The sequence below is a fragment of the Anolis carolinensis genome, chromosome 1 (assembly GCF_035594765.1).
Source record: "Anolis carolinensis isolate JA03-04 chromosome 1, rAnoCar3.1.pri, whole genome shotgun sequence".
Classification (NCBI taxonomy): Eukaryota; Metazoa; Chordata; class Lepidosauria; order Squamata; family Dactyloidae; genus Anolis; species Anolis carolinensis.
In genome coordinates, this window is record NC_085841.1 from 189,439,148 (window position 1) to 189,460,414 (window position 21,267).

Consider the following 21,267-nt stretch of genomic DNA (forward strand, 5'->3'; position numbering starts at 1 on the left):
ATGGCAACAAAGGAAGCAGAATGCCGCCTTGGTGTTACAGAGATGAGGATGCTACGACTTATAGCTGACATCACACACCTCGACCACATCTGCAACTATGACATCTGATGACGCTTGGCATGGCTGCAATTGCAGACAAATTATGAGAATCACGCCTCAGAGGGTTGGTCATAGTTTGCTCTTGATTTAGAAGTGCCTGGCAAAGGACTAAAGGGAAGAACAAAGCAACACTGGCTGCACACACTGTACAACAATCTGAAGATTGCTGGCATACACCCTGACCAGGTGCACAACCAGTTGAAATGGCACCAACAAATCAGTAAAGTCGAACCCAACATCAAGTGGGACAATCATTGAAGAAAAAGAAGATTAGCATTGAGCAGCCTTGCAGCTTCAAAGTCAATCAGTGTTGTTGCCAGGAGGCATCCTTTGTTTGGGAGGTGTTTGCTGTCTGGAGTTCTCCTGTTTCTGAGTGGTGTTCTTTATTTACTGTTTTGATTCTTGTGTTTTTAAATACTGGTAACCAGATTTTGTTCATTTTTATGGTTTCCTCCTTTCTGTTGAAAATTTTCACATGCTTGTGGATTTCAGTGGCTTCTCTGTGTAATCTGACATAATCATTGTCAGACTGGTCTATCATTTCTGTGTTTTCACAGCAGCCCAGTGATTTCGGTCATGAAAGCCTTTGAGAACACATTCATAAAGTTTTCTTCGGCCAGGAATCTGAGGTAGTTTCTGCAAGGCCCTTCCTCTGAAATACAACTGTATTCATGGGTGGCCTCTACTCCAAGTACCCACTAAGCTTTCAAGGTCACATGGTATCTTTAAGGTATTTAAACAAAAATTAAAACAAAATAGTAGAGTTTAAATGGAGAGAATGAAGGTCATTCAGTCCATCTTTTGCACTTAAAGGGTTCATGAGGCCACTTTGCCTCTTTTAAAACTTCCAGATGAGGAGAGCACAGTCCTTTCCAAAACTGTCCATAACACTATGTAACAAAATTTGGAAAATGTTCTGTTCCATGTTTGAAAGTGTCATTTCCTATTTAATTGTTCAGTACTTACTTTGAAAGTAGTTGTTATACTTCAGAAACTTCATTTTTGTGGCTGCCATAAACTATGTTGAATTGGCGGAGAATGTGAAAGTGTAGGTGAACCAATAGTCTTTTTAAAAAAATGAATCACCTCTGTTTTTATTTTAGAAAAAGGATGGGAACATGTAATTGCAGGACTGACCTTTTACTTTCTTTGGTTTAAATGCAGCAATTTGTATTTAACAAATAAATGTCACTGAATTTCTTACAAAACAAGTGTGCTTCTTGGAAGGTGTGGGAAGAAAGAGCACATGGCATATTACTTCAGCCAAACGGAATCAGAGCCTCAGTGTTAATCACAAAAGGAGGATTCATAGTTGCAGTCCTAATTAAACCTAATTGGAAGGGACGTTTATTAAAATTAATTGGGGTACTGTATCGTGTCATCCCCACCTAAAGCATTATCTTGCTCCACGTATGCCTTTGCTAATTGTTTTCAGAAGAAAAGCTTTTCCTCACTCACTCCAGCTCAGTGCTGCTTTAAGGATTTTCAAGATCCTTTAAAATTAATATATGTGGAGAAGTATTCATCATCTAAGCATTTAGTCTTTTATTCACAGTAATCCAGAGCTTCCAAAAATGTCATGTTGGTAACATGCATCATTCACGATGCAGTCATTTAGTTTTACTAGCAAACCAGAGGATAGACCAACTCCATATAAGAGATATGGACACATACATAAATTGTAATAATAAAATGTATGTACCACTTCATCAGGAAGGTAATGGCGCTCCATGTAGTCATGCCAGCCACATGACCTAGGAGGCGTTTACGGATAACACCAGCTCTTCGATTTAGAAATGGAGATGAGCACCAACCCCCAGAGTCAGACTCGACTAGACTTAATGTCAAGGGGAAATTTTTACCTTTACTTAAACAAAGATAACCCAGTTCAAATCAGATAATGTGGATTGTCTGCTTTGATAAACTGGATTATCTGGCAGTGGAGAGGCAGCCTTTTGTCTCTAAGGTGTTATAGGACCTCTTTGCATTGTGCTATTCCAGATTAACAGAGCTATAGCTTTGAATTCTACTTCTAGAAGCGACTACACTGCAACATTTTGGTTTCGGGTCCACTTTCTCTTCATAAATTCTTGTCATCCCCTCTCACACTCGCAGCTGTGGTCACATTGACCCTTGTGATGGTTGAGTTCTTGTCAACGTTTTATTCTCTTGGGACATGAAGTGATCCTATTCTCATCAAATTGACAGGCTGGATAGAATCATTCTGTTAGCGAATCTGAAAAAAATAATTATATATCAGTGAAATTTTAGATATAGAATCCCACTGTTCACCACCAGATGGTGCTGCATATTCTAGCTTAAATCATAAACTGATCATAATTATTTCACCATTTCATTATTCCAAGTTTAACCATTATGATTTCAGTAGTAGTATAAACTGGTAAGTCTTTTAATCATACAAATTATGAGATAAGCAGCACAACCTGAAAAGTTCAAAGATTTTAGCTTTAAATATTTGCATGCTATTTTTCAAGTTTTCTAGTCCTGCTCTTTAAAATGTTCTCACAATACACACAGGAAGAATGCAAGTACAAAAGAAATCAGAGTGGGTCCTAAGGCCACATCTGTACTGCCATGTAATGCAGTTTCAGATTGCAGTTTAACTATATTGAACTGCATCATATGGCAGTGTAGATGGGGCCTAAGAGAGCATCTGGGTAAGAAGTGAACAGCTACCATCAGCATTATTCAGAAACATGAACTTCATTGCCAGATAGGAATGGGTAGGGAATGTTCTAGTTGGTTTTGTTTGTAGAATTTAAAGAGGCGATTTAAAGTCCAATATTCTTATAATAATTATTATTCTCATTCCAAGAAAAAATGCCTTAAAATTTGCCAGCACAGATGAACTCCAGTCAACAAACTAAATGGATTTTACCAGCCACTTTTTTTTTCAACAGAAATTTGATGCCAGAAGCAGAATAGCATGGAAATAATATGGCTAGGTTTCGACACTGCAAAAAAGAAAAGAAAAAAAAGAACAGTTTTAACATGTTTCAGCAAATCTTTTATCCAAAAATAAGTGCATGTGAAATGAGACAAAAAGGGATGATTTCTTCTTTCATCCATTTCTACCATGCTCATGGTTTCCATTTTCATGGCCAAACTTGCATACATATCTATGCTTTTTAATATGGGAAGGCTAGCTGGCGAAACAGCCTCATCTGCTCTCCTTGTTTTTCTGTTTTTCTGTTCACACATGCTCAAGGAGCAATTATGGAGGCAGCTACTATTTACCTTGCCTATTGTAGACAAACACACATAGCTACAATAAGATTGGCTAGAATAGGATCCTGCCCTTTTCCAGCTGGATGTTTATTTTATTAATGCAAAAATTGTGTCACAACTAAATGCCCAGTGATGGTTTTTCCAGCCCTCCTTCACCAATGCTGCTTTTGCTAAAAAGCTTGCAGCTAATAAGAGAATACAGAGAATAAGGGAGAAAAGTGGGTCTTGGGAAGCATAAAATACGTTTAAAAGGAGTTTCTTTGTTAACAGAGGCTTTGTTAACAGATATGTCTGTATTTTGCACCCCTAACAACCCATCTATTTTGAATATTAGGCTTTAGTGTTAACTATATGTGACTTTATAGAAAATACATATGCGGCCAAGTCTGAAATGATATATAGTTGCCCCCCACCCTAATTTGCGGGTTTGACTACTGAGGACTTGATAATTTGTGGATTTTCTGGCAGCCGAGTGAAGCCGCGTAGCTCCAAGGAGGCAGGCTTGGGGAAAAGTGAATCTTTTATGAGGAACCAACCTTATTTAGCTATGTTATTTGGGCCAGCCTTACAATTAGGCAGAGTGAAGCATCTCAGTTTGGCAGCTGGTATTTGATGTCATGCAAAATCAGTATTACTTCATGTATTTTTGTTTTTACTGCTCAGTTGGAAGAGAGATATTTGTGGTATTTTTCAGTCTTAAGCTAGTCTTGAATATTGTAATGTACTGTGACCTGGCTGTAAAAATACTTAGAACAAGTTGGAGATTTCAAATTAATTGGGAAGAATAACTTTCTAGTATAAGTTTTCAAGAACTACAGTCCACTTCATCAGATGCACCTCAGGCAGGTGTATGACCTATATAAGAATATTGTTCTAAGCTTTCTGGTTTTAGAGAATGTCATGGACATTCAAAGCAAGATGGGGGTTGTTTGGGTTTTGGCCACCCTGTAGGGTGGCCACATTTCTTCCTGGACAGGTCCTATCCTAGAAATAGCTGCATCATAAATTATACTACTGTAGTAAAATCTTTTCAAGAGACGAATTGACCCTCCAAATCAATGGATTCTATATCCACGGATTCAACTACCCACAGTATATTTTTACCACCGCCACCACAAAATAAAAATATTCAAAAGGCAACCTTAATTTTGCTATTTTGCTATTTAATATTACAGACACAATTTCACTACACATATTGAGGGATTCTGGAACCATATCCAGTCGATACCTGAAGGGGGGCAATAAATATCCATGCTGCACAATATCACTTTGATCCTACTTCAACCACTTTGCTTCCATTGTATGGATCTCTAGGATTTGTAGTTTCATGAAATACTTAAAGGTCTCTAGTTCATTCCATTGAACTACAGCAAAGAAGTTCCATTGTTGGAAAATGCTACCACTTTCACGAAGCTACAAAATCTGCAGTTCCATAAGATGCCAATAAAAGTAAGAGGAAAGTGCTATAAAGCAGTATGAGCAATTCAAGTGATATGGGAAGCTACTCCATCTCCAGAATGTCAGGGAACAGCATTTAAAGACAACTGCCTGAGGTGAAAAATATAGTGTTCACTTTGGGTACTATCCATGAAGTACTTTGTTCATCCTTGCAGAAGATGAACAAATAAATCGGAGAGAATGTGGAAAGGTTTAACAGAGAATACCAATGGAAGTGTAGATGGCTGGGTGCTGAAAAAGGCAGTCCCGTCAGAGTGTCCCAATTTTTATTTTTGAATGTAGCATTTCCTGCTTCTATGGTAGGAGACATTACAACTCTTTTTGTCAGGTTGCCAATGGACAAAAAAATCCAAACCATTCCAAATATTGGTATTGACAACATGCACTTCTCCAGAGAAGAGTGACCGAAATGGCGAAAGGTCTAGGAGGAGTGGCTGAGGGAGCAAGATAAGTGTAGCTTGGAAAGATGGTTAAGATGTGACATGAAAGCCATGTTTAAATGTTTGAAAGGCTATCCTATGGAAGAAGGAGCAGGCTTATTTTCCGCTACTCCAGAGGGTAAGACAGAGTGTAATGCATTCCAGCTGAGTACTATGAAGAGCTTCCTGAAGTTAAGAGCTGTTTGACAGACGAATATACTGCATTGGAGTGTTGTGGAGTTTCCTTATTTGAAGATTTCCAAACAGAGACTGGATGGCCATTGGGTAGTAGTGTTTTAATTATGTATCTCTAAAGCACTCTCAAAGGTGGGACTGGATAGCCTTTGGGAGCACTTCACATTCTGTGATTCTAGAACTCTAAAGGGGGAAGGAGATTACACAAGGGAATGAGCTGCTTTTTTGCACTGTTGCTGACCCTTGTCCCCACCAGCCTTTTTGCTGAGATGGACTCTCTCTGGGACTCCTGGGATCTAAACCCAAGGGCTGCCTGTCAGTGAGCATCCAGGACAAAGTTGAGTAAAGCCTCCTCCCCAGACTTCAGCCTCCAATCACCGACAGAGGCATCAAATAATCTGAACAGAAGAAGTGAGGCAGGGACAAAATCACTTTCAGCTTCAGACAGAAGGAGGTGACAGTAGGTGAGATACAGGTCCTGCGAGTTCAAAATCTAGGAAACTTTCTTCGAGGTCTCCATCTTGGAAAGGTTTGTGTTTTCCAGATTTGGTTTCCTTGCTGTATGATCTCAGCTGGAACAAAACCTACTTAGCAGAATGACTTTAGCAAAGGGATCTTGTGGCAGCTGATAGCATAAGCTTTTGTAGATTAAGTGTACATCTATGCTGTAGTTAGTGAAGCTTGACCCACTTTAACTGCCATGTCTCAATGTTATAGAGTGTTGGGAGCTATAGTTTTACAAGGTCTTCAGCCTTTTCTGCCAAAGAGGGCTGGGGCCTCAACAAACCACATTTCCCATTATTTCATAGCATTGAGCCATCAAAGTAATACCACAGTGTTTATGCACCTTAAATCTACTTCCTTAAATGATTCTTGAGTAAATGGTCTCTTAAGATTTGTGGCTAGGGATGCATTCTTCCTTTCCTAAGGATGTACCTGGGGACGGGGTGGGTAGAGGGAGAGGCAAATGGATAGCATTATCTTCTCAGTTTTTCGCTCACCCAGATCAAAATTTCCTCCATTCTCCAAACTGCTAGCTCTGCAAAGAATGCGACACTGAAATGTGTTTACTCCATTGAATCCCAGACTCTAGACTAGAACCTCCTAAACTCTGGTCCTCCAGGTGTTTTGGACTTCCTCTCCCAGAATTTCTGACCATTGGCCAAAGTAGCTGAAGCTTTTGGGAGATGAATTCCAAAACTCTTGGAGGATCAGTTTTGGAATCCCTGTTGTAGATCTCCAGGCATTTTGTAATTCAAATGGTCAGAAATTCTGGGAGCAGAAGTCCAAAACATCTGGAGTACCATAGTTTAGGAGGATTTAGTCTAGAGTCTGGGATTCACTAGAGTAAACACATTGCAGTTTCGCATTCTTTGCAGAGCTAGCAGTTTTGAGAATGGATGAAATTTTGATCAGAGATCCTGGGATTTGAAGTCTCTGACCTGAAGGCTTGAAACTGTTCTATTTTCTGTGTTTGTGGTCATTTTGGAGGGCGGAAGAAAAAAAATGGGAGCAGCAGACTCCTTACTTACGGGCAATACTTATCCCCCTTCCCACTATAGCTATACCAGAATGTTGTAGTGGTTGAATGTTGGCTTACGACTTTGGGAGACCAGGGTTCAAAACTCTGCTCAGCCCACTGGGTGACATTGGAAAAGTCACACTCTCACATCCTCAGAGGAATGCAAAGATAATTCCCTTCTGAACAAATCTTGCCAAAAAACCCCTGCGATAGTTTTGCCTTAAAGTTGCCATGAGCCAGAAATGACTTGAAGGCATTCAGCAACATAGCAATACTTCCTTGAGCAGTGGTTCTCAACCTAGGGTCCCCAGATGTTTTTGGCCTACAACTCCCAGAAATCCCAGCCAGTTTAGCAGCTGTTAGGATTTCTGGGAGTTGAAGGCCAAAAACATCTGGGGATCCAAGGTTGAAAACCACAGCCCCAGAGTATAAATCCATTTTCCTTGGAATTTGTCTGACAACTCTTTTCCCTTGTTGTGGATGGACTTAAGTCTGCTCAGTTTGAACAGCAGAACCAAAGCAGATAAAAGGAATGTCTAAAAAGTGGTTGTTTTCATTGAATTACACTCGGAGCTGGTGAAGACAAAAAAAAATTCAAATTATGAAAACAAGTTGAGCATAGTTGACATTTACTAGAATGCAAGGCTCACTGTATTTAATGAGTCTTTCCTTGCTAAAAGGGATGGGGGGATGACAGAGCGGGAACCTGCCTGTTTTGGACTATAACTCCCAGAACCTCCAGCTAGTTTGTGGCCATGATGCCTGGGGAATGCTGGGGATTGTCGCCTTAAAAAGAATCCCTACTATGCTCTATTCCCAAGAATTGTGTTTATGGATTGCAGCAGTAATAGTATTGGAAATTACTTTTTTGGTGTAGGAATTTTGCCACTAGTGGCTAATGGCTCCTGTGCAAGTGTCTTGGTAAATTTTTTCCATAGCCAGGGTTTTAAAGCAGCTCTCCAAGGTGCTGAATCCTGTCCTCAAAACAGCTCCTTTGAAGTTCATACTAATCCCCAGAGAGGAGGCACTGCCTTCTGACAGGAAGGGTAGTGATACCTCTGAATTTTGCCATTCATCGATTTTGGCCATGGATTAGGAAGACTCCTTATGTTTTCTTTTCTTTCAGGAATGAACATGGCATCTGGCAGAATAGGAATACGCCTCGCTGCCTGTCTGCTAAATGTTTCAGAAGGAAGAAGAAAGGATGTTGTTGAGAAAATAGCAAAAGCTGCTGTTTGTAAGGATAAAGGTACAAACAAAGTAGAACTTCTCAAAATGTGATGATTATGCTCAGGACTTGGAATAATGTCCTATGCTCTGTTTCTTAAACTGGGGGTCCTAACCCAAATGGAGGGGGAGGGGTCCTGGCTCAAATTGGGGTAGCTCTAAAGTTGGGATCATGAAAAATCTGGCAACAGTAAAGATTTACTGAATGTTACCTAATGGCTGTTTTAGACATTTACACAAATCTCTTACCAACAACCTGCAGTGTTGTACATGCAATCACTTGAAAATATAATAAAAGTTCCAATATTTTTTACTATAGGCAACTAAAATTTACCATGTATTCCTATTTTAATTTAAAAAATACAGTCATTTTGAGGATATTTTATATTTAGAAATGTAATAACTCAAAAAATAATTCTGATTCGAGTTATGTGAGGCCAATAATAATAATAATAATAATAATAATAATAATAATAATAATAATAATAATAATAATAACAACTTTATTTTTTTATCCCACCCCATCTCCCTGAGGGGACTCAGGGCGGCTCACAGGGTGCCAAACCCAACAACATACAATAAAATACACAATATAAAATACAACAATATAAAATACATGATAATCACAGCAAATTAATATATCAACTCTACAACACAGCTTCACAGAGTAAAAACATGGCTATTGAACAGAGGTGTTATGGTACTTCAGTCCACGGTCTTGGAGGAGAGGAATAAAATTATAATTGTGCAATATCTTAGGAGAACTAATCGCAAACATCCGTGATAAGGTGCAAAAGACAGGTAGGGACGAGCATTATATAGTCTCAGATCTTTACTCTTGCAGCCATGGAATGAAGCTTTACTGGGTACCCCAGAATGGGATCATGATGATCATGATCAGACCCCTCCGATAGACATACTGTTATTTTGCACCTTATCTCTTGTCCTACCCCACCCTATCCCAAACTCTCCTAGACAACCTTGTGACACCTGTCCAGGCACTTTACTAAACAGCCTAGTAACTATGCACTTTTGACTCGACCCCCTCCCCCCCATCTTATTTATTGGCGGTGAAGTTGTTTTATGACATTCTCTTTTATCCTGCTTTTATGGTTTTTATTGTATAATTTGTGTATGAATTTGTTTATTTTACTTGATGGTCATGTTGCTTTTGTTTTTATATGTTTTAACTTGTTTATACCTTGTTCTTCTTTTGGACTTGGCCCCATGTTAGCCGCCCTGAGTCCCTTCAGGGAGATGGTGGCGGGATATAAAAATGAAGTATTATTATTATTATTATTATTATTATTATTATTATTATTATTATTATGTAGAAACAAAGATTGAAAATGTTTTCCGTGGAAATGTTCTCAAATCTGTTGAACTGCATTAATAGAAAGCAACATCTTATAGACAGTAGCTTGGTGAAAAATAATGTAGAGCTATGTAAAATAATACTTTGGTTACTAAACTATGCACTAAAACAATGACATTCTTAGCAATATTTTCAGTATCAGATATTTTGCAATGCCATAGCTTTTTAATAGCATCCTGTTGCTATTTTCTCCTGGCAAGCAATATTTTTAGACCCAGTCTGCCATTGAGGAAGACTCCATACTGTCTGAAATCCCATGTGTTCTCCAGCTCTTCCTGAAAAGAAATATGGTTGTCATTTATCATGGCTAGTGATGATGCATATAAAACGTTAAGTCTTGAATACTGCCAAAAGTAATTGTTGGTTGAATTAGCACCATAGATGTGAGGATGGTGGGAGTTGGTGGTGTAATTTTGAGAGCTGTTTTTAATCTGCAAGCAGTTGTTTGCAGGGAGCCAGTGTTATGTTTGCAGTGAATCAATTTTTGGTGTCACATTATGTTTTGTGCCTTGGCCATGGTACATCCATCTCATTCTAAATAGCTTATTTTTCTTGTCTCACAAATCTGAGGATCCAATCTTTTCCAATCCAAATAAGTAATAACACTGTGGCTGGATCTACACTGCCCTATATCTCAGGATCTGATCCCAGATTATCTGTTTATCCCAGATTATCTGGCAGTCTAGACTCACATAATCCAGTTCAAAGCAGGTAATCTGGGATCAGATCCTGGGATAAAGGCAGGATATCTAGCCTATGTAACAAAAATGTAATTTTTTAATGTTCCTGATTTGAAAGTATTATTTCCTCTTTAATTATGGAGTACTTACTTTAGAAGTAGTTGTTGTACTCCAGAAACTTCATTTTTGTGGCTGAAGGTAGTAGTATTATTTCTTTCCATCTAGGCACTTCATTTGTAATTTTACTTAATGAAAATGTGCAAATTTTAACATTTCAATGTGCAGATCACAACACAATTTTTGCAGTTTAATAAACTTTCCCCATGTTTTAATGATAGAACCAATTATGAAATAACATTTATAACCCAGGAACAAAAATTGTGTTACCTAGTGTACTGAAACAGTAGGCCAGTGGATCAATTCAGGAGAATCTATCACTGAGTTTTGGGTTTCTAGTTCATCAGCTTGAAAGAGGTTGGAAAAATAACTATACCCGTTTGATGGAGAGATTGAGGAGGTAAATTTGAACTTGAATTACTCAGACCAAGTACTAAAACTCCTTAGAGTTGTTTGTTATATATGCATTAAGAAGTTGGTTCCACTTCAGTTCTGATGATTACTACTTAAGTTGAATACAATGTTGGAGATAGCACTTAATATACTGACTGTTAACAAGATCCACACCACTTAGATCTTCAGAATTTCCTGTACAGGAATCTTATTTGTTGGTTAATTTTAACACAATCCATATCAAACTCAGAATTATTTTAACTTTTTGTACATCTACAGGGTTGAGAGTTGCTTGAAAGAGAGTTTGCCAATTGGATAATTAGGTTATCAAATAGCCCTATCACAATTCCTGGGCTATTTGCTATGATTAAATCCCATTTTAGATCAGAAACTGAGGAATGTTATATAAAAGCCTTAAAAGTGGCCTCAGTTCAAGATGACTATTTCAAATGTGTATATGATTACTATTTTGCAGAATTTGAAATAGAACCAACAAGAACAGAGAACACTAAAGGAAGATGGTTGCTTATAACAAAATCATCAATGACAAACTGAGAAATTAAGCTCAAAAGGTGTGGGGATACCAGAACATACTCTATCACACTACAACCCCTGGCCAAAATAAAAGTAAAGCCATCTATACTGGGAATGTTGGACAAGTCATTAAGACAGAGTTTGCTAAGGCGCAATGCAAATCTAGTTGCATTGAGGCCCGAAAAGTTGTTCGTATGACCTTTGATTGACGAGCTGCAGGAGTAGATAGAAATTGTATAGCATCACAAATCACATTATCTAATAAAGAATGCACACAGTTGCCCAACTTGGCATTGAAATAGTCAGCCAGAATTATTTCCACATTATATTATTTACATAGTGTAATAAGCCTTCAAATTTCCTGACTGCAGTGCCCATTCTGGTTAATGACTGAGCTGTAGTATGAGATATCTTGAACAATCTCAATCATCTTGTTCTAAACCATAGGGCCATGCCCATGTATACAGTTGTCTCTTTGGTTGCTTGATGAATGTGTTTGTGATGAAACTATTCGTTTTCACACAAAATCAATCAGCCCCTCTCCTGTTTCATTTCTTGATCCTAGGTCAAATATTCCTACAATCTTTGCTTCTGCTCTGTTTTCTACACTTGTGTTTCAGTTGCCTCTAATTAACAAGTTCTGTTCTGGTGTGTGGTCAGTTTCCTCTGGGATAATAATAATAATAATAATAATAATAATAATAATAATAATAACTTTATTTTTATACCCCGCCCCATCTCCCCGAAAGGACTCGGAGCGGCTTACATGGGGCCAGGCCCGATAAAACAAACAAATAACAGTAACAAAGCAATAAAACAATTATCCCAGTAAAAAACATCAACATCAATAAAAACAATCATTAAAATCAGCACGCAGGATACAGTGTTAATAACAGGAGCAGAAATGTTATTTATGGTTATATTGGTGGGTTTTTCCTGAAGTCAGATGTCATTTTGCTTGAGTCTGATTTTGTCATTAGTTACGATGCCACTCATAGATGCCCATTGCTGTATCCCAGTAGCTTGTTGGACCTCATCCCATGCTTGGGGGGGGGGGGGGGTATGAGGGGGGAAAGCAGGGTAATCATTTTCTTTAACATTGCATATTCAGTGTAGTTTACAACCAGATCATTGCTGTCTCCCTCATTCAGTGTATTGCTCCTACTGTTTTAACAGCCATTGCCTGCTTCGTCTTCATAAAATACAGTGGAGACATCCAATGACAGTTGTCATCACACCTTCAAGTACCCGCCTTTTCCTGCTTTCAAGCAAATGGAGAGGCTGGAGTCAATAGTTATCTGACTCCAAAATCTTTTGTTCTAGATCATTTAAAGCTGGAGACCCACAGGCAACCCATGGAAGTAGTTTTGCATCATTTGATGGCTCCATTTTTGAAGTGTCTAGAAATGAGAAGTCTGCATGTGATAAGGTCCATTGACTGTCTTCTGATCTGGGGGTCTCATCTTCTGGTGCTCTCTTTTGTTTCAATTTGTATAGTTTTCTCATAGAGTTTCCATTCTAAAAGATGCCCAAAAGAGGTCCACTGCAGCCTCCCTCTGCATGGGACAATCAAGCGTTATCTGTGGTGTCACTGGCATTGTTAAACCCATTCCTGTTGCTCCAAGCAGCACATTTAATCTGGCTCCTCAGCAAAGCCTGGACTCTCTTGCCTCACAGGAGCCAGCAATCCCACACCACAGAAAAGGAATGCCATTGATGAAGATGAGGAATAATACTTGTCACACTTTCTGATGGAGTTACGGTTTATTTTCTAGTTCTCAGCCCTTGGAGTTGAAACAAAGCCTTGGCGAATCCTGACACAAGTGTTTAGATCAATTTAAGCAAGTCAGGATTGTGTGAGTGTTCGATTCTCATCCAGCAAAATACAGAAGCTGAATTTCCAAAGAAATGGCTGTCTTAATCTCTTTCAATATTATAAACAGGAAAAAGTAATTCATTTTAGGATAAGCATTATCCAGAAATAGAATAACAATTATCCAGAGCCCCTGGTGGCACAATGGGTTAAACCCTTGTGCTGGAGGGACTGCTGACCAAAAGGGTGGTGGTTTGAATTCGGGAGCAAAGCGAGCTCCTATCTGTCAGCTCCAGCTTCTCATGTGGGGATATGAGAGAAGCCTCCACAGGATGGTAAAACATCCTCTGGGCAATGTTCTTGTGGACAGTCAATTCTCTCACACCAGAAGCGAGTTGTGGTTTCTCAAGTCACCCCTGACACTAAAAAAAAATAAAAAATCCAAAAATAAATTAATCTTAAAGGTGTCAGAAAATGCGTTCCTTTATATGTACAGTAGAGTCTCACTTATCCAATACTCGCTTATCCAATGTTCTGGATTATCCAACACATTTTTTCAATGCATCGTGATATTTTGGTGTTAAATTTGTAAATACAGTAATTACTACATGGCATTACTGTGTATTGAACTACTTTTTCTGTCAAATTTCTTGTATAACATGGTGCTTAATTTGTAAAATCATAACCTATTTTGATGTTTAATAGGCTTTTCCTTAATCTTTCCTTATTATCCAACATATTCGCTTATCTAACGTTCTGCCAGCCTGTTTACGTTGGATAAGCGAGACTCTACTGTATATATATTAATGTTCAAGACAATGCTCAGCTTAAGATGGGGTAGGCAACATGTAACTCTTCAGAGGTAATTGGATTGCAACTCCCATAAGTACTAGGAAAGATAGCCAACGATGAAGGATGATGTTATTTGCAGTCCAACAGGACATGGAAGGCCACATATTATTCCTGTTTTAAACTATCTGGGATGCTGTAGTTACAAAATGTCCTTACTTGGAGTAGAACTTGGAACAAACAAATAATACTAGTTAATTTATATCTTTTCCCATTAAGTGATGTAACAGTTGCAACTTGCCAAGTGACTACATGACTGCTTTTTTGGTGAAACTGTCCTCTTTATGATTACAAGATGTAGTCATTTTAAAAATGACTACATCCTGTGAGTTTTAAAAGTAACTAAAAGTAACCGTTCTCCTCCTCCTCCTCCTCCTTAGAGAAAGTGGAAATAAAAAGATTGCTTTCTAAAATTCTGAAAGCCTTGTAACTGTAATTGTTGCTGATTACACAAGCCAATAAAGTCAAACTTTTTGTAATCATCAGAAATGGGAGAGTAGCATAGTTTAAATCAATTTTATGCTTATTTTAAATATGTCTTTTTCCCCCATCATGTGACCTTTTTAAAATATGACGAATGGTACATTAAACTGGACTACTGTAAAATCTGAAAATTTCACATCATATTAGTGTAACACAAACCAACAAGTATTTTTCATCAGATATAATTTTAGGTCATTCTTAGTGTTTTTTGCGCAGAATTCATATCTGTATTTATTTTTTCTCTATCACTTGTCGTTTTTGCAACAAGGCTAATTGAATAATGAATGCATTTACACACTGATATTAATATTAATAATAATAATAATAACAATAACTTTATTTCGATTCCAGCCTATCTCCTCAAAGGGACTCGGGGAGGATTCCCACAAACTATGGCATACATTCAATGTCTTCAAAAAAACAGATAAATATTGGCATAAAATCCCAACAAGACCCCACATATGAACACAGTGTTAAAAACCAATAGAATCTAAACACAATTCAATAAGTATTTTTCATCAAATATAATTTTAGGTCATTCTTGTAGAGATTTTTTGCACTGAATTCAGATCTGTATTTATTTTTTCTCTATCATGTGTAGTTTTTGCGATGGGGCTAATGGAATAATTGATGCATTTACACATTGATATCAATAGACTCTAATGCATTAATTATTTGATTAGCCTCATCGCAAAAACTACACGCAATAGAGAGAAAATAATTTGTGAATTCAGCACAAAAAACTCTATAAGAATGACCTAAAATTATATCTGATGAAAAATACTTGTTGGTTTGTGTTATTTTCCAAAAGCTAGCATTCCATGTTTTGGGTAAGAAATGGCATTTAATAATAGATCAGGTCCCTTCGGGTCCTGTGATTTTATGGTAACTAATAGTTTGGGCAGCAGTTTCCTGCCATGTCTTTCTGAAGTCCTAGAAGACCGCAGCCTTTTACCTGGGGGAAGAATGTCTGAATGTGATCTGTTATGTAAGAGAAGACTGTTTTATAGGTCACTAACTATGGTAGCATGTTCAGGCTGGTCTATTACATGGGATACATAAGGTTGTCCCAGCCACAGGACTGGAGTCCCAAGGGCAGGAGTGACAATCATGCAGCCTTACAGATATTGTTGGGCTGTAAACAACCCATGATCACTCCCCTTGCTGTGCTTTTGAGGCCTTACAGTCTAACAACCTCTGGAAGGCTGTTGAGTTCTTTTTTCTCTTCTAGGGATCCATTTCTATCAATTGTTCCCAAACTTTGACCCTTTAAGTGTTTTGGACTTCTACTCCCAGAAGCCCAGCTGGGCCAATAATCAGAAATTTGGGGAGCTGCAGTTCCAAATACTTGGAAGATCAGCATTTGGGAATCATTGTGTTATTTCTGAATTTTCAGGTTAAAAAAATAAAATAAAAACAAACCTTTTTCTGCTAATACATTATTTTAGCCAGTAAGTGCCTGGTTGACAGCACATTCTTGCACGTCCCCCAGAATGCTTGGCAAGGAAAAGAAACAATGAAAAATCTTCTTTTAAATGTACAGTAGAGTCTCACTTATCCAAGCCTCGCTTATCCAAGCCTCTGGATAATCCAAGCCATTTTTGTAGTCAGTGTTTTCAATATATCATGATATTTTGGTGCTAAATTCGAAATACAGTAATTACAACATAACATTACTGCATATTGAACTACTTTTTCTGTCAAATTTGTTGTATAACATGATGTTTTGGTGCTTAATTTGTAAAATCATAACCTAATTTGATGTTTAATAGGCTTTTCCTTAATCCCTCCTTATTATCCAAGATATTTGCTTATCCAAGCTTCTGCTGGCCCGTTTAGCTTGGATAAGTGAGACTCTACTGTATTTGCAGTGCATGTTCTTTTCATTGCTGGAAAAGGAGTCCGGGCTCTCCACTTGCAGTGAAAGAAATGAGTCCACAGGCTTGCACATCATTCCAATTTGTTGTTGTGTGCCTTCAAGTCAATTCTGATTAAGGCACTTCTGATTTATGGGATTTTCTTGGCAGAACTTGTTCAGAGCGATGTTGCCTTTGCCTTCCTCTGAGGCAGAGAATGTGACTTGCCCAAGATCACCAGTGGCTTTCCATGGCTGAGTGGGAATTGAACCTTGGTCTCCAGAATCATAGTCCATTGCATTTCCACCACTGAATATCTTCCTACAGTGCTGCTTAAAGCAACACAACTTTCAGGGAAGACAAAAGGTACTCTCTGGGTGGATGTGTGAATACATAGCTCTGTATATCAAAGCCAAGTCCATTCCAATAACCCTCCTAAGGGGACACGAAAAGCTGGAAACACATGGCCCTCCAGATGTTGTTGAACTATAGCACCATCATTCCTTGTAATGGTCTGGGCTGACTAGAGTTGCAATCTAACAACCTCTGTATTTCCAATGCTGTTCTGATACTTTAACATTTTACATAGTCTTGGGCTGACTGAGAAGTATTTTAACCACAAAACATATCCTCTCTTCTTCTGCCTCCATAGGTCAAGAGTGTCTGCAAGCAACTGTGCTTAATATATTTTCGGACTATGAGTATAATAGATCAGTAATAACAATAGCAGCTCCCATTGACAGGCTTGGTAAGTATTTTTAAACACTGTGTGCATGAGTGAGTCAGGCTGCTTCGACACAGCTGTATATAAACCACATTGAACTGGATTATATGGCAGTATGGACTCAGATAATCCAGTTCAAAGCAGATATTGTGGATTATCTGCCTTGATATTCTGGGTTATGTGACTGTGTGGAAGGGCCCTCGATGTGTGCATGCATGAGAGAAAGATTTTAACAGATAACATTTTTGCCCCTCCTCTGAAAGTTGTTCGAGATGCTAAGGTTTCGATATTAGATAGATTCCACCATCTGTGCCTTGAAGACGATTTTTTTTTAATTGCAAAAAGCAAACCTTGATTTTGTTATTTTAAAATGTGGAGTTTGTTTCCAAAAGGAACCAGATTCCAAAAAAATTGAAAATGACTTATAGCACATGGTTATATGCTATCAAAACTTATCCAATCACTTCGGTACAGAGCTTGGAAAAATGTTTGTTGTAGCAAAGAATGCATATCCCCAGCATGTTTTTTTTTTCACTTTCCGTAAAATTGGTTTAGATGGATTTGGTACTTTCGGAAAGCATCCTCCACAAATGTTAATAGCACTTCGAAAAGAGCGGCAGCATACACATCTACAGAAATTTTTTAAAGGTGTGTTTAATAACATATGTATCCATCAAAACTCCATAGTCATGAAACCCAAAAACCTGAAAGCTGGATGAATACCAAAGGACATTAGGCACGTGCAACATGTTTGTTTATTTATTCTTAGATGAATACATTTATTCCAATTACAGTAGAGTCTCACTTATCCAAGCCTTGCTTATCCAAGCCTCTGGATAATCCAAGCCATTTTTGTAGTCAATGTTTTCAATATATCGTGATATTTTGGTGCTAAATTCGTAAATACAGTAATTACAACATAACATTACAGCATATTGAACTACTTTTTCTGTCAAATTTGTTGTATAACATGAAGTTTTGGTGCTTAATTTGTAAAATCATAACCTAATTTGATGTTTAATAGGCATTTCCTGAACCTCTCCTTATTATCCAAGATATTCGCTTATCCAAGCTTCTGTCGCCCATTTAGCTTGGATAAATGAGACTCTACTGTAATTGAATTCTGTTTATAGCCTGCAGTTCCATTATCAGCCATTAGTGGCAGACATCTCCAATCTTTTCTAATGAACAGAGATTACATTGCAATCCATCCTAGAATAATCATTTTCCTATTTACAGTTATAATATATGTTTTATAACTATATAACTGTATCCTCAATTCTCTTCTGACATAATAAATAAATACATTTTCCCGGAGCCACTAGAAAACTCACTGAATCTGTATCTACACTGCCATATAGCCCAGATTATCTGCTTTGAACTGGATTATACGAGTCTACACTACAGTACCATATAATCCAATTCAAAACAAATAATTTGGATTTTATATGGCAGTGTAGATGGGGCTTGAGCGTTCTCCTTTTCAAGGCTGTCATCATCTTCAAATAGCCAACCCCCCCCCCCCCCAAAAAAAAACCCCAAAAAAACAAAAAAAAACCAGAGTGGAGGGAATGGAAATGGAGAGTGAGCAAATCTGTTGGGAGTGCTTTGATTGTGTATTCCTGCATGGAAGTGGGCAGCAGAATGAGTCTATGAAAGGCAGATGTATCAGGATAGAGAGAAAAATACAACGAAGAACAGAAAAGTGTACAGTTTCTCTTTACTGTTTTTGGGGGAAAAAACCCAGTATAAAATTTAAATTACAAACTCTTTCATGCCCATGGGAGGGTCATCATTATAATAGATGGACATGAGTGAATTCAGCTAGAATTAACAAGGGTTATGTCCTTACTTTTCAAAGCTCGCTTTTGTCTTCCCAGCAGTTTGCTAAGCATTCGGATCACAATGGGCAAGCTCACTTTTGAAATCCAGCTCCATGTCGGAGGAGGAGAATAAAGCATTCTCTGTTTTGTCTTTTATTCTGGGAACATTCTATAGGGACACCTACGATATGAATCAAAGCAGGTTTGCCAGACAAAGTTAACAAGGAGTGTCAAGTGGCTGTAAATATTAACATGATAGTGTTTCGTACTTTGGTTTAAAAAATAGAAAAGAAACCTTTATAGCATATGATTAAATAGCAAAGCTGGCAAGATAACAAGGAGCCTGCCTGGTTGCATGGTCTTGAAGTATGTTCATAGGATATAATAAACCCTTCTTCAAGGTGGTTAGGTTTGTAAGACATCCAAGACCTTGAGATTCCTCCAAATAAAATTCAATGTAAATAAGAAAGGAGCTACATTATCACTTTGAAGAGACTGAAACAATGTTGTTCACTCTCCTTTGTGTGTCAGTGTGTGTATCAATGAAATATCTCTTTTAATGTATTTTGGACTAGAGAGACAAAGAGCTAGCTTCCCCTTTCAGGCACAGAAGTTAGTAATGCACAATATGGCGGTCTTCTTTCTTTTAGGGAGCAGCGTTGTTGCTGCCTGCATGGAGGCCTTCTCATCCATAGACATGGCAGCACATGTTGGGATCCATCCGTGTCTTGGGGCCGTGGATTTGGTGCCCATTTACCCGTTGTCAGGTGTCGACTTGGAGGAATGTGGAATGGTGGCTCGAAGTAAGCCTAAATATCTCCAGTTTTCATTCAGCATGAGGAAACTGTGGCCTATTAGATGGCATTGGGCTGCCATTCCCATTAGACCTAGGCTAGCAGCCTGGCCAGTGGTGAGGCAAGGTTGTTGTTCAGTATTGCTTGAGAGAAAGTCCTTTAATATGGGCACTATCTAATGGGCTGCTCCAGGATAGAGTGGAAAGGGATTGCAATAAATGGAGGGTGTGAAATAAACTGAAGTAAGTCGCAAGGAAAGAGCTTGTCACTCTTGTCTCATGGCTGTTCAAGCAAAGCTAGGAGTATGTTCTCACAGGTAAATCTAGTGAGCCAGTTGTGCCCATTAAAACATCAGATCTGATTATAGTGACATGTGTCTTGATTATATCCTATTTGAACTACTGTAATGTACTCTACATGGGGTTACTTTGGAAACTGGAAACTATAGCCAGTCCAGAATGCTGCAGCCAGGATGTTGTCACTTAAAGGAGCCATATAATTTCCTGGTTAAAACAGCTGCACCCTTAGTTCAATTCAGAGTGCTGGTCATGACCTATAAAGGCCTATTATTTATTTATTTATTTATTTATTTCTATCATTTCTATCCTGCCCTTCTCACCCGAAGGGACTCAGGGCGGATTACAAAACTGGCAGAATTCGATGCCAATACACAATACAAAAGAATAAAAACATAAGCAATTAAAATACAGATACAAAATACTTGAGCCATTCATCCACAAAAACCTTGTACATAAACCTTAGTCCAGACCGAGTCGAAGCCAACAAAACTTATTCTTTGAATGCTTGCTCACATAGCCAGGTCTTCACTTTCACTATATGATTTAGGTCCAGGCTATCTGAAGTACCATTTCTTCCTATATAAACTTTCCAGAATCCTAAGATCTATTGGGACAATCTTTCAGTTCCACCACCATCACAAGCTCACTTTGAAATAGTACAGGAGAGAGCCATCCCATGGGCTGCTCCCACTTTCTGAGGCTCCCTTCCTTGAGAGGCTAGGCTGAATCCCTCCCTGTTATTGATGTTTAATATTATTTTAATGTTTGTATATTTTTGGATTTAAAATTGCATCTGCAACCAGTGAACCTACAGAGTTGTTTTGGGTAGTCAGAGAGCTCCTCCATCCTCCTGAGGAGAAGGAGACGCCTGACTGTCACCTCAATGTGTCGAGTTCGCCCATCATTTTGCAGATAGAGTCGTTCAGATATGTTCCAATTTAGATGCCAACCTTAGAGCAGTTCCATCTAATGGTTGCATCAGTCTGTCCAGTTTTGATGGATTCATTCCAGCTTGTTCTACCTGATGACATTGACATGATCCTTGCCCATCCTGGCTTATTAAACTTGCCAGCAGGAGATTAGTAGATTGGTTCGCAAGGATCATAAATGCCTTGCTGGTACAGGGACAACTAAAATAGGCAATTGTAAAACCAATTCTGAAAAAGGTTTCCTTGGACTCTTCAGTTCTTAACAACTACTGGCCAGTCTCCAACCTCCCCTTTTTGGGCAAGGTTCTAGAGCCTGTGGTGACTTCTCAACTCCAGGGGTTCGTGAAAGAAATCGATTATCTAGATCCATCACAGTCTGGCTTCAAGCCTGGTCACGGTATGGACATGGTTTTTGTTGCCTTGGTGGAT

General features: G+C 38.4%; 1 protein-coding gene across 4 annotated transcripts in view; it reads left to right on the forward strand.

Annotated features, from left to right (window-relative positions):
- The window catches only part of ftcdnl1 (formiminotransferase cyclodeaminase N-terminal like), a 28,819-nt gene that overhangs the window by 1,456 nt on the left and 6,096 nt on the right, over positions 1-21,267 (forward strand). For 2 of the 4 annotated variants that reach the window (XM_003226079.4, XM_062962636.1), the window contains exons 2-4: positions 8,069-8,191; positions 16,922-17,017; positions 19,467-19,619. In XM_003226079.4, coding sequence (XP_003226127.2) covers positions 8,071-8,191; positions 16,922-17,017; positions 19,467-19,619 — 370 coding nt within the window. In that variant the 5' untranslated portion in view covers positions 8,069-8,070. Of the gene's footprint in view, positions 1-656; positions 830-8,068; positions 8,192-16,921; positions 17,018-19,466; positions 19,620-21,267 lie in introns of all 4 variants that reach the window. The other 2 variants (XM_062962646.1, XM_062962649.1) reach the window with 2 other exon arrangements.